At 36.7% G+C, this 14,322-nt stretch overlaps 1 protein-coding gene across 1 annotated transcript in view; it reads right to left on the minus strand.

The window, feature by feature from the left end:
* The window catches only part of LOC110372635 (muscle calcium channel subunit alpha-1), a 75,950-nt gene that overhangs the window by 23,070 nt on the left and 38,558 nt on the right, over positions 1-14,322 (minus strand). The window contains exons 3-11 of the mRNA XM_064041713.1: positions 10,854-10,979; positions 9,571-9,701; positions 4,713-4,818; positions 4,099-4,238; positions 3,510-3,616; positions 2,926-3,078; positions 2,310-2,506; positions 1,788-1,891; positions 271-458 (exon numbers count right to left, since the gene is read on the minus strand). Of these exons, the coding sequence (XP_063897783.1) occupies positions 271-458; positions 1,788-1,891; positions 2,310-2,506; positions 2,926-3,078; positions 3,510-3,616; positions 4,099-4,238; positions 4,713-4,818; positions 9,571-9,701; positions 10,854-10,970 (1,243 nt within the window). The 5' untranslated portion in view covers positions 10,971-10,979. The remainder of the gene's footprint in view (positions 1-270; positions 459-1,787; positions 1,892-2,309; positions 2,507-2,925; positions 3,079-3,509; positions 3,617-4,098; positions 4,239-4,712; positions 4,819-9,570; positions 9,702-10,853; positions 10,980-14,322) is intronic.

Here is a 14,322-nt window from a genome sequence, read left to right on the forward strand (position 1 = left end):
ACTTTTATTGCTTAACGATATTTAAGTACTTATTGTATTTGTTTACTACAGTTTACAGTTTGTTGCCATTAACAAGTTCTAGATGCTGTGGACTCTCACAGACTTAATGGATTGCATAGTCAATAAAATCTTCACCAATGACAGTTTTGATCCAATTCTCACACTTAATTTAGAAACAGCATAAATCTTTACATTATCAACTTTAAGATATTTTTATTTTTATGAATCATCATGTGTCAGAGTCAAAAATGATTTTAATGATGTTCTCACCTATCCCATAATCCCTAGTCTGTTCAACTGGTGGATGATGTTCATGCTGATCAGCCAGTGGCTCCAGGTACTCCGCCTGAGTGATCCAGTCGAGGTAGCCCTTCAGGTCTTCTTCCAACTGCTGCTTCTCTCGAAGTTTCTGGAAGTCACCCCTGTTCTTCGCCTTTTCTCTTTCTTTTGAGAACTCTCTGTGAAATGTTAGGTATTTATGAGATCAGTTCAGATTGTTTTGATTTCAAAGCTTGCTTATTTTTATTTAGTGTTTCGCAAAGGAAATTGAATACATTTATAAATTAGGGTAATTTTGGCACTATTGCTCTATGTATATCCAGCAAGAGAAGGCAATAGGATAATAATTATAATTATAATATTTTTGGATTATGACCTAATATGGATCTAAACAAATATTTGTCGGAGGGGGGCGAAACATCAGGATGGCACAATCGTCCGACATCAGTTAGGGTAATCGCCAGAGAGATAACTAAAAACACTCTAAACTCAAAAACGTTTATTAAAACTAGTCAGAACAAAAGACAGCCCCCAAAACGCCCGCCCTTCGCCACTTCCTAAGTGTTTTGGCTGGGGAGAAGAAGTGACAGATCAAACTCCCCAGCAACACATGTCTGTCTGTTAGGTTAGAAGAACCTTAAAGGTAAGACCGCACTAGGCGGAACTGCGCTGCAGCGGAGCGACGCGACATTTTCGATATATCGCACTAGAACTGCAGCGGCGCGACAATATTCTACCCTAGTCGGTTGTCAGCCACTTACCGCGATGGATGAAATTGATGTTTTTCAGTTTTCATTTTGTAAATCATATAGCTCTGGATAGTAACTAACTAATAAAATTAACTTTTCTTCATCCATTTTACAACACAAATTGCATGTCCGGCACGTTTCGACTTGTAAGAAATAGATTTGTGATGCCTCGTGTGTCGCGATCGCGCTGCTTACTATATCGCACCTAGCGTCGGCGGAACTGCGCGTAGCGACACAGCGCGTCAATTTTGCTTAGTTGCCCAACTTTGGCGCGCGGTGTCGCGCAGCGTAGTTCCGTTGCCGCGTAGTGCGGTATCTCCAATACATTTACTTAGAAACAATATTTTGCAGCGCAGTGTCGCGTCGCTCCGCTGCAGCGCAGTTCCGCCTAGTGCGGTCTTACCTTTACATTTTAATTTCAAATGACACTTTACACACTTCACAATATGGATCTACAACGGTACTACAACACTACACTAGGTAATAACACTAGGTACACTAGACGTGACGTAGGGCAGTTTCGAGATGTGTGCAACACGACGACTCAACGAAGACTGAGCTCCGTTGACGCCACGCTGACCACCACGACTCTGCCAAGCGCGCCAAAATGTTGTTTCACTAAAAGCGCCACCAGATGGCGCGCTTGCGTCTCGTTTAGTGTCCGTACTATTGACAGTCTCCGACATATTTATGCGAATTCTGAAGGTATGTAGGTAAAAAAAAGGAAGTAGACTCTATTCGATAAAAACATTAACTTACCCAGACAACACACCAAGAATAAGGTTCATAACGAAAAAAGCTCCCAAGATGACCATAGACACGAAATAGATCCATTCCCAACTGTTGCCCATCGCGTCTTGTATCTGAAATCAGAACAAGGTTAAGCAAATATAATAGGCGAAGAAAACTTATGAGTCATCGTGTTAATAGTATTACTGGGCAAGGCATTATTGTACAGTATGAATCAGAATTCAGAAACATAAAGTTTATGATATTTTGATAGTTAGTTTGATGAATGAATATTACTAGGGAAATCGTTAAGACTAGAAAGATCATGATTAGATTAAGTTGTGATAGTTTACAATTTAGGACTGACTTTTGTTGTTGGGAGCAGATTATGGGAGGCTAGACAGAGTCAAACAATTCCCTTACGAAGTAACAGAAATTGTTTTTCATAGTTTTGTTATTTTTCATAAAGTGTTGATTAAATATTTTAATGATAACGATAACAGTTAAAAAGTTATACTCCTTAGCTTACCAAACAATACAATTGGAACTCACATTATACATAACATCAGTCCAGCCTTCAAGGGTGATGCACTGGAAGACAGTCAGCATGGACAGGCCGAAGTTATCAAAGTTGGTGATGCCGAAGTTGGGGCCGATCCAGCCTTCCCGACACTCCATCTCCTCTCCGATGAGGGAGCAGTTGAAGCCGTTGTCCAGGTCGCAAGGGTGGGGGGTGTCCATTATCTCGTCTAGGGAATGGAAGCCAATTTGTAATATTAATTGATAACTGTGACTTAAGCTTAATACAAAGTTCCATCTTTCGTAAAACAACTATTTAGTTTGAAAAAATGTGAAAAATCATAGTATACAGTTTTTTTAAGAAATCTGATTTTAATATATTTAGTACATTACTAATTGATGGAGAAACTTCTCCAATGACGAATGAATGATGATGAATTACGAAGTTCCGTAAATGTCTGAAAAATTTTACAATTTTACTCTTTATATTGTACAATTATCGAACTAACGACACGCAATAACCTGTTGCATTCCAACTCTGCCAATTTTCTAAGCAAAGGAAAATTGCTGAGATTCAGATTACATAAAAACATTAGGATAGTTTCCGCCATTAAAAATGTTGTGTAATAGACAGTAAGAAGATCCGAACCTGTATATTTATTATAGCAGCTCTTATGCATCTTGCCGGAGAACAGCTCAAGACCGATGATGGCGTAGATAATGATGACGAAGATGACCAGCAGCGCGATGTGCAGCAACGGCACCATCGCCTTCAGGATCGAGTTTAACACGATCTGAAGACCTGGAGAAGTGTGATAGACAAAGTGAAGTTGCAAAAATGTTTGTATCTTGGAGTTAGAAGTATTTCAAGAGGAATGTCGACTCATTAATTGAAATATAATCAAGTTATAGAGTTGAGTTAACAAAAGGTGCGTATTGTGATTTTTTCCTCAAAGTAATAGCTGAAGCAAATGTATCTTCTTTATAGCCATATCCATATACATAGATCGTTAATGTATTTATAAATGCCTTTGTTAACACAAACAATATTTCATTGATAGAGTTTACAGCAAACCAACCCACAATAGCAGCTAATAATTTAATTACATTAACATTAAAAACCCAAACCACTTAACCCTTTAAACGCTTAACCTTCCCAAATAAATTCGCAATTATCCCATTGACTGCACATGGGACCCAGGCCTATAAAGGGTCAAGTTAGTGCCAACTCACTTGGCACGCCGGAGACCAGTCGCAAGGGGCGAAGCACCCTGAACGCCCTCAACGCTTTCACGTCAAACGCGTCCTTGAATATACTTGATAACACCGTGCTGACCATTCTGGGGGTTAGAAATATCTTGTGTTATAAATAGGGTATTTGAAATTGGTATTTTTGGTGGTTGGAAAGCTTTGAAGTTAAATATGTGGAAAGTATTCACTTGTTTCTTGAAGATGCTTACTTATAAATCAATCAAGGTACTGAAGAATGCTCAGAATATAATAACATTACAATGATCCCTTTTAAAACAAAATGATTGTTAAAATAAATGTTTTTTTTTCTCATACTTAAAAGTTCGTATAGAAATCTGGTTTACAGCTCAACGTCTCAAAGCTTTAGATTTCCTTAAATGAAATATACAATTTGGCAGTCTTTCAGCACCTCTAAAATCATATCAATAAGCAATAACCCTTGATAACACAAAACTAAAACATAAACCTAAAACATTACTTCCAAATAGTTCTCAATCACCCACAGATGAACTTAATAAACATAACAATAACAAAACAGTACCAATTGAACCTAATGCAAAACCGTACTTACCCTATAACGACGATAGTGAAATCCAATAAATTCCATCCGTTTCTGAGATAGGAGCCAGCATGCATGATAAACCCGTATGCTATGATTTTCATAACGCATTCACCGGTGAATATTACTAAGAACACGTATTCGATCTTTTCCTGTGAAACGAATAAATATTTTGATTAGTACGAAGAAAATGATGGAGGAATATCAATGGAAGTTGCTTTGAATATGTTTAACGATGCAGAAGTTAAAAGGAACAAGAATAAGGGCTAGTTATATAAATTCTTGGAAGGAATCATTTGCCGGATGAATTCATTCAATACAATAGAATTAATGATATGGAATTATTGACTATGTAGGTATAGTTTAAAACAGAGGACAAGTCGCAATTTTATCTTTCTTATACTGATTTGGGATAATTATTCATACTTGCTAGGTAAAACTAATAATATTCAAGCATAGTTTGTCACAGTCAAGTACAAATTACAAACGGGACACCATGTAATTTTAATGAGATTCATAAAATATGTACATTTAGCTGAGACAGTCTTGCTGTCGTTAGAGTTTGAAGTAAATCAACTGTTTATCAAGATTATAATAAAGAAAAACATATAAAAGATGATACTTACAAGAACCCAGTTGGTATAATTAGAGTCGCTGGCAGGATAGGGTGTGTAGACGGCGAGGGCGATGCAATTGGCGAAGATGGTGGTCAGAATCATGTACTCAAAAGGTCTGATGCTAGAGTTAAGGAAAAACTGTACTTAAAGGGAGACGATTAAGATCTATTTTTAATTGTAGAAGCTCGCTTCTCTTAGAGTGCAAACTTTTAATCGGCAAATGCTTTGTTTGGGTTCATATATCATTATGAAGATGTATGGCAGTACGCATATTATAAAAATCAAGTATTTAGCCGGTATCAGTCCGATTGAAAACTTTGATTGGAATCAAGATTATCTTTAAGAGAATTGGCTCTTTTCATTGGCTCAACTTTCGGCCGACTGTTATGTCGAAAGAATCAATTGAAGCTAATTTATGGTAGTTAATGTTTTGTACCAACCCTAAAACCTAGAGTATATATATATCTAAGCGTAGTTTTAGCATAAAATTTTACTATACATCAGTAGGATTCAATTCAGATTAAACATTATTAGAAGCCACAACAGATGGCAGTCAACGTTCACTTGAAGACGATATCAATACCATTGTTTCTTTGGAAACTAGTTCAATTTTAGGCTAGATATGAACCGTGCCAAGTTTCGTCCATATAACATATTCCGATGGATTGATTTATTTACATCGATTTAGCAATATGCTGAACAATTTGCCAGCGAATGTACCACAATTATATTCTATTTGCAGATTCTGCAAAAGTGTTGCAAAGTTAAACAATATTAATGTAGGTTTCGTTTATTTAATAATATAGAAACCATTTAAATATAGATAGATACCTACCTATTTCATCGTAACTAAGCTTTTAAGGAAGACAGAGACTGCGGTACGATTACCCGACTGCGCGGAGATGAGAGTTATGATTTTAGAGACTTTTTTCATCATAGTGTCATTTCGAATAATGCTTATGTATCTGATAGACTGAAAGCTGACCCTAACTTAATTGGGAACAAGCTAGGCACAGGACGATAATGAATAAAAGATATCATGATGTTGATAATGGAGCCAGAAAATAACATTAAACATTAACACAACACTACAAATGATTGTAGCCTGAAATAATCTAGAGGTTAAGACACTATGAAAGATCTATGTATACGAATCATCAGTGAAAATCTAAATGGTCCAACCGAAACTATTACAGCAGGTGAAACAGGGTCAGATATTGCTCATAAATATAATATCACCATTACTTTTAATGTAGTCTGAAACGCCACAGATATCTGCCCAAACAATAATAAAAATAACGTTAGAACCTTGAACTATTTCAATGACCAAGAAATATTTTTGTAACCAGCAGATTTCACGTGGTTTCATCCCTGTCCTGTGGCAACTACAGCTCGTACTGGGATAAAATATAGCTTATGTTACTCGGGAAGAGTGTAGCTTTCCAACAGTGAAACAATTTTTCAAATCGGTTCAGTAGTGTTCGACCTTTCAGGGTACAAACAAACAGAAGATATTTCCTCTTTATTATATTGGTATAGAGTAGTATAGTTAAGTCTATTATAGTTGTCACTGGCATGGGACATGAACCTATACCCTTGACATTGGCAGCCACCACGAAGTTGTCCCATTTGCCTACTATTTTGTAACATTCACGTTTCTATGTTTTCTGTCACTCATTCATAAATTCCTCCAATGTTTTGGATGTGAGCCAATATTTTTTCGTCTATGATTGCTATGGGGTATTTTGTATGGAATTACTGTTTGAAATGTGCTGTTTGGTTATATTTTTTGACAGCGGGTTTACACGAGTCCCAAGGGAACTTCTGCATGAATCCGTAGCCTGTATAGCCTTCCTCGATAAATGGTCTATCTAACACTGAAAGATTTTTTCAAATTGGGTCGTTTCCTGGAAAGCGCTACTTTCAAAACAAATAAACTCGTAAGCTTAATAATACTAGTATAGATAAACCCCCGTACCTATACATTTAGGTCAAGGGCGAGTGGTTCCTGAACACAAAGTTTCATACAATATTTTTGACATCTGCCCAAAAAGAGCGCCAAAATATCCTTTCCTGTATGACCCTCCTCAACTTGTCTATCTATGTCTTATCATAAATGTTGAAAATATACAGCAATTGTTAGACCCATGGACCCCAAAAGGTACTTAGACTTTGGAACTTAAATACAATTAGGTAGGTATGAGTATTATTATCATCATCAACTTATTCACCATCCTTATTTTAGAAAAACTTTACCAACTCTTGAAGTTTTAATTTCATTATCGTTTTTATTTTCTTTGATAAATGATAAATATCCATTTTTATTCAGCATTGTGTATATGTGATCTTTTTTGCATCTTATCACCATTAGGTATTATTCAATAAAATAAAAACGCATTCCTGAGTATTTTGTTAAACGTATGCAGACCGCACGCAGGTCTGTATCCCAAAACTGTGGGGATCCTAGGGTGGGTCCTATTGTCTCCACCTTTGTAAAAACGTCATAAGTATTTTTTTTTCATTTTTACTATCAACGGGGTTGGCTAGATATTAATCCTAAGCGGTAATCTCCAAACTGTATCTTTCTATATCGATGTTCGTTAAATCGCACTAGGAAATCATGATTCCAAAATAGTCGGTTACGAGTGCGCGTGCTTCCGTAAAGATAATGGCATACATTGACTTTATTTCTGTTTTTATTATAAAACGCGAAGTTTTATTTGCAGTTTCGGAATGTCTTTGATATATTTTTGCTGTTACATTTTATATTTCGTTGATGGAATTTAATGTGTAGTGTATTTTCAGATAGATGAAGTATTTTTGTATTGCATGGTAAGAGTTAATGCGGATAATTTGGTTTTTATTGACAGCTTTAAAAGTGTAGTGGAGTGCTAATATTACACTTAAGAATTTTTGCTGTTTCATAACTTTATGAAACCAACAAATTATTATTTAAAATACAATATTGTATTTATCTTAACGAATTTTTTAATAACAAAATTAAACAAAAAAACAAACTTAGGGTGTGTTACATTGTGTAATAATTACGATGTCAAACCATTGATGAAATTAGCGATTGGCTGGCTATGGTTTGGTTTCCTAAAACCATCTTGCTATGTTTGTGTTTAGGCTGACTTTTTAAATGGTCTTTGAATGAATTTTTAACTGACCTTGTTATCTCATATTTAATTTACATATAATTGTAATTGAAAACGAATAAAATAAACTATAAAGATTATGTATGTCTACTGAATCTGTCTGTCTATCGATACGCAAAGAGTTATAGCCAACGATTTCCGCTCGACTACGTTTTAGAGACAAAAATATATATATCACGCGGTATTTTACATTTATGTTTGTGTTAATTTTTAGATTTACATTCTGCTGAGAGAATAAAAGTTGTTTTTATTATCAGAATATTGTGTGGTTATTTTCTTAATCCTATGTATTTACTGTTTTCATTCAATATTGCCCTCTGAATATTTCTTAATGTTCTTTCTTTTTTTCGTAAATACAGCAACTATACATATTATACCTATATATCTTTGGTAATTTGGTGTGTTAGTTAAAATCACGATGTCAAACTTGAGTTATGTTTTCCTTAAGGATGGAAGTCTTCCAAAATAAAGCTTTTAAGTGAGTGGTAGATAGATATATTAAAAAGTCTCCAAACAAAAAGAAATGACAGTTCTCTCAAGTCATCTTTAACCTTGTTCCGACAATCTTATACTTAGTGTGTCGTTTACTTTGAAGCCAAAAGCTCTAGTTGCAACAATTTCCTGATTCCGGTTGCACTAGCGTTTACGACTGTTACAATTATACTACTTTGAGGATAAGAGCCAACTCATTTGATAGTTCCTGGTATACTAGAAAATTATAATTATTAGAACTATACATAAAGTTAGAAGCTTGTGGATACTTGGAAAGTAATCCATAATTAATATCTGAACTAAGTTTATCGGTTTTTTATCTTCGTTTGCATGAACTTTAAGGTCTCTGAAACTATATAACTGAAACTATTTCATTTCTGCAAAGCTACTTTACCCCCGGATGACATAAGCTCTGTTTTAACCGGGTACTAAGGCATTAACTGTATCTTCCATACTGTATTGTAGATTTATATATTTATATTATTATCACAATGTTTTTCCGTATACATGATCAACTAAATCGTGAAACTTTGGTACTCGGGTGGCATGTTTACCTGGTTTTCCACGTAAAAAAATGTGTTGCAATAGACAAAAAAATGGCCATTATTTATATTTTAGATGGTGATTTCCAATATTTCTCGAGGCCGTAACCTGGCACATTGCCAGCGGCTTCCGTCTATCAGTTTAAATATATCGATCATGCAAATTATTTATAACCTAATATTATGATCGTCGGCAAAGTTTTCGCGGTTTATTTTTTAATATAATGTTCGTGATGGTGTAATGTAAATATTATGGAATTTATGAGTTCTATGCGAAATGAGAAATACCATTACTCTGTGGTGTTACATAAAGATTTTTGCAGTTGTGATTATAATAATTCAGGCGATTTCTTGAATAATAAGTAGGTATCAGAACAAAAAAACTGCTAATGAAATAGTTCTATCTCCAAATAATAAAAGATTCGCCAGTATCAGGGTTTTCTCAAAGCCGCCTCTCTATTGAATACAATAAATTGTAACCATTACTGCTAGTGAGTGTCATTCGGAGACCTGCTTTACGTGCCCTCTCAGGCACGGTTTATAATACCTTCCAAACCCTGATTCTGTTTTTACTCTGTTATTATTACTGTTATTATTTTAGCTCTGTTACCTGTATCTACCGTAAATAAGTCATTATAACCTAAAAATATTGCAAATGCCACTTAAAAAGGATACTTCCACTCCACGATATCGATGAAGGCTTTCCTCATGGGGTTCTTGAGCGTGAGACAGAACAGCGCTCTCTTGGGCCTCTCCTGCTGGACCTTGGGACCTCGGCGGGGCGGCTTCCGGGGGGCGACTGGGACCTGATACAGGGAAAACATCAGTAGGTAAGTCTTTTTGGACCTCGTAGAGTGAAAATATAGGTGGTTACGGGTAGAAGGTTTTGTGAAAATTTTGTGAAAATCTATTTAAATCTTTTATCAAAGAATGCACACGAAAATACATTGATCCTCGAAAACGTGACTCAAACACAAAAGTTAAAAACAGACAAAAATTTCGATTAACAAACAAAAAGACTAACACAGTATAAAATTTAGATATCTAAATAGTGCATAGTAGGTATTTGAGATAATTTATATCTGGAAATTGAAGAAATATTCAATCTGAATATCTTTTGACAATGTTCGGCTACAAAAGTTCAGGCTTCGATGAGCAAATCAAGTCTAACCAAGTGTTTTATGTCAGGGTTTTACAAACTACAAAACTAAGGTAGCAAGTATAGAAAACAGTGTCCAATACATAAATGGTCTTCTATTTTTTTAAACCAAAACGGAGGACCTCTAAAAACGTTAACAGAATCAACAACATGTATTGGATCGGACGGGGCTCAGTAGGATTCAATTTCACGTCGGGGTTTAATCGCATCCGAGTCACGTGGGCAGCTGCATTACTTAATCTAATGTGACCTGGTGCAGGGAAGTCGGGACGTGCGTACGTAATATAGATTATATTGAATAGTAGGAAGAGGTTTAATTTTATAGGGTTTTGGTTGTATATTTCCGCTATACCGTTGATAATTTATTTACCTTTCCAGTTGAACTAAGTAAAGCTGATTCGAATAATGGTGATAATAGATAACACTTTGGGAAAAAATATCCATAGACTTATACACGATACTACGTTCCATATTTACTTTTACTTCTCTGTGTATTGCCTTCCGCAGTTCTGTGAACTGTATAGCCTTTAGAAAGCACCACCATTTTTGTATTCTTCCTTCTGCCTTCCATTAAGGCAATACTGAGGCCGGGCAAGGCTGAGGCTGGTCAAAAATTCTTGATTGCTAAGCCAGGCCCAGTATTTGGCTAATAAAGAGCCGATCGGCAGCCATTTTGCTCAGTACTACCAGACTTAGGGAATCCAATCATATGTTCATAGTTAAAAACAGGTTTCTGTTTGAGCTTCCTTAAAAAAATACAGGTCCTATAATTTCAAAAACTCCAATACTTCCTTCTTACCTGTATGAGTTGTGCGGTGCCATCTGGAGCGAGAGCGGAGGGGGGCGGCGTGGTGGGGGTGGTCGCTGGCGCCGTGAGGGCCGGCTCCTCCGGGCCCCCGCCATCTACGACGCTCATCTTGACCTGCTGAACAAAGAGGATGTTAAAGGTGATTCATACATGCGTCCGCGCTCCGTCGGGTGAGGTGGATCTCAGGATTTTTTAACATCTATGAAGTCCTTCAAACTAATCACACGACAATCACCTGACAGCGCGAGGAACATACAACAGAATAATAGAAAATAGTTTGACGTCAGTGTGTAATTTTAACGCTTTTTAAGTTTTCATTCCCATCGTTATATGAAATTTTTATTTTTGTTACTTTTCTATGCACTAATTCAGTTTAATTCATTGTTCAGTTCAGACTTTCTGCAGAAAGAAGCGTCACGTTGTGAAATGTTACGAAAAGTACCCACGCTAAAACGTTAAGCTAAAATAAAATTCAACATCATTCATAGAAGCATAGCATTCATCTCAAGAAGCGCTTAGATCGGTCTTTGTACATATATCCTCTATCAACTTTTGAAAATATTTCCTCTTATTAATACCTATGTAGTCTTCTTTCGTATCTATACATAGCTACTTTCTTTTATATTTACGTAATAAGTATAAGTAACATAACATAATGTCGTCGCAAAAATGATTAACTGAGCAGTCTTTAGCGCGATAAGGGCGCTTCACACACGATGAATCTTCGTCGCGTCAGTTATTCACGACAAAGTTACAGCCATCTCTCTTATTACATGACGTTAGGGTGCGTTCAGACGTGAGCGTTGATCGTAGAAATATGTGCTATTTTTATGGGTGCTCATATTTGTGTGGGAGTGATAATGTGGTGGAGATTATTTTTGGGTATTTATGTTTGGGTATTGCGTATGTTACTTTGACTTGAAATTTTTGCAATTTCCAAAAACTGTGTCTTCTATCCAGTATCCTTTGATCGTATAACATGATCATGACTATGACCAAAGTACTCGTATCCAGATACTTGCAAGTTTACTCAACGGATTCTATTCCGATTCGAATACCTAATTATTTTAATTTTAGGAAGCTCATTTATCGAAAGACTAGGGGTTAATTTAATCCGGCCGGTTGTATCTACACCCTTACTGGAGGTAATTCAGAGAATGTATGATGAACACAGCGCTGTAACATGACGCGCGACTCCGCCCGTAATGAACACGCTATTTTATCTCTTCTTCCACAACTTGCTGATGAATGGTGGATGTTTAGGAAATTATTTATGTTTCATAATTAGGAAAGATACAAAATACCCAGGTAATTGTACCTGTAATCTAATTTAAAAAGTTAATCCCAGGAATTCAGGTCCAATTTGAAAAAAGATTTCAGTGTTAGATAGCCCATTAATCGAGAATGGCTAAATGCAATAGGTTACGAGAAGTTGTTCCCATTCTTCTTCTTCTTCTTCTTAATCGGACACTCTTGGCAGAGTGGTCTGTGTTCCCATTAAACACAGAAAAAACCACGGGGGATGCTTACTACATATGTATAGGTAAAAATATAGCGGTTCGTTTCTACTCTTACTGGAGGTAATTCATACAATGCTGTAACATGACGCGCGACTCCGCCCGTAATGAACACGCTACTTTATCTCAACTCCGAAAACTTTCCCATGAATGAGGGATGTATAAGGTTAGGAAATTATTTAACGTTTTAATAAGGAAAATGTTTTGAAATTCTATTATCGATGTGTATGTGTAACCTCCTCCTTTTTGGGAAGTCGGTTAAAAATGGAATAATTTTATCAAATTAGTGTATTGCCATCGGTCCTCAATAAAACTACAAAGTTTTAACGAAATCTGGCCGTTTAAAGTGGGTCAAAATCGCGCCCAAAGAAGTCGGTTACAAACAAACATACAAACATACAGGTGAAGCTAATAAAAAGCGTGTAATGAAGTAAGTTATACAAGTTTGCCGCACCCGCCTTCATCAAATTCAACAGTGTATGAAGAATAACCTTCCTACAGCGATATATCTTGTTTACAGCTTGATTGCAAACGGTTTTTCAGTTATTCTTTTTGTCGCAACTTGCAATTGAACAAACTAGAACATATTGCGATACACTAGCATCCGGTATACATCCGGGTAAATTGTTTGTGATAGCTCTTGTTAGTTTTCAAATAAGTTTAAGTAACATAAAAGACCAACCTCTCAAGTATGAGGGCGCGGGTTCGATCCCAGGTCAGGCAAGTACCAATGCAACTTTTCTAAGTTTGTATGTACTTTCTAAGTATATCTTAGACACCATTGACTGTGTTTCGGATGGCACGTTAAACTGTAGCTCCCGGCTGCCATTGAACATCCTTAGCAGTCGTTACGGGTAGTCAGAAGCCAGTAAGTCTGACACCAGTCTAACCAAGGGGTATTGGGTTGCCCGGGTAACTGGGTTGAGGAGGTCAGTTAGGCAGTCGCTTCTTGTAAAGCACTGGTACGAAGCTGAATCCGGTTAGACTGGAAGCCGACCCCAACATGATTGGGAAAAGGCTCGGAGGATGATGATACAACAGACTAAACTGTCGTAATCGTGAATCCAATAAAACTTTTTAGATACCGGCCAGATACCTTGATAGTTGTTAGCTACATAAAGCCCAAACTAACAATCGGCCGACTAAAAGTCTGCAGAATGTGTGTGGGAACGTTTTTGCCTCGCCTCGGACGTTACGACATCCATGGAGAACAAAATTACAAGCTTGACTTGATAAGGAACCCGAACGCCTCGTTAGTTCTAGTAACTGATCGCGCCTACCGTACTTTATTTGACCTACACGAAACCGCCCGACCTACCTTTCTTATGGCATCTCCGCTAACTTATTTCCTCCATGGTCAATACCTACCCGAGTTGCAGCCCCGGATCTTCAATTTTTTTTAGGCGGGGCAAAAACTGAAAAATGCCGCCCCGCCTACCTACCTACTTATGTTTATTTTCACCAACGAAAGTCACTTTTTTGGTAGGTAAATGACTTAAAAAAAAGTGTCCAAATCATTGTAGGCTCAAAATGTTGGCCAGGTTTAAGTTATGAAAGTCGAGACAGATTAATCTAGGCAAAAAGTTTAAAAAAAGCGCTGTTAAGTAATAAGCAGTCGGAAGCGCAAACTTTTTTGTTTTTAGGACTCAATAAATAATTTTTTTGCTACATTTGTCTTATAAAAGGTAAGACAGCGTGGATTTGACTTTTGCATTGAATAACGTAATGCCTGTATAATGTTACGCGAGCGAAGCGAGCGCGAAATTTTTTGAACCTACGACACAAAAGTACCTGATTAAGTACATCGTCAAGCAACAAGTAGCCGCGAGCGTAGCGAGCGTGAACTTTTTTAAGTTATTTGTTTGAAGACTCACAGGGCCGTCTCTAGCTCATGTAGCGCCTGGGTGCAATCGTCACCCAAGCGCCACCTATGTATTGAAAGA

The sequence above is a fragment of the Helicoverpa armigera genome, chromosome 26 (genome assembly GCF_030705265.1).
Source record: "Helicoverpa armigera isolate CAAS_96S chromosome 26, ASM3070526v1, whole genome shotgun sequence".
In the NCBI taxonomy this organism is placed as follows: Eukaryota; Metazoa; Arthropoda; class Insecta; order Lepidoptera; family Noctuidae; genus Helicoverpa; species Helicoverpa armigera.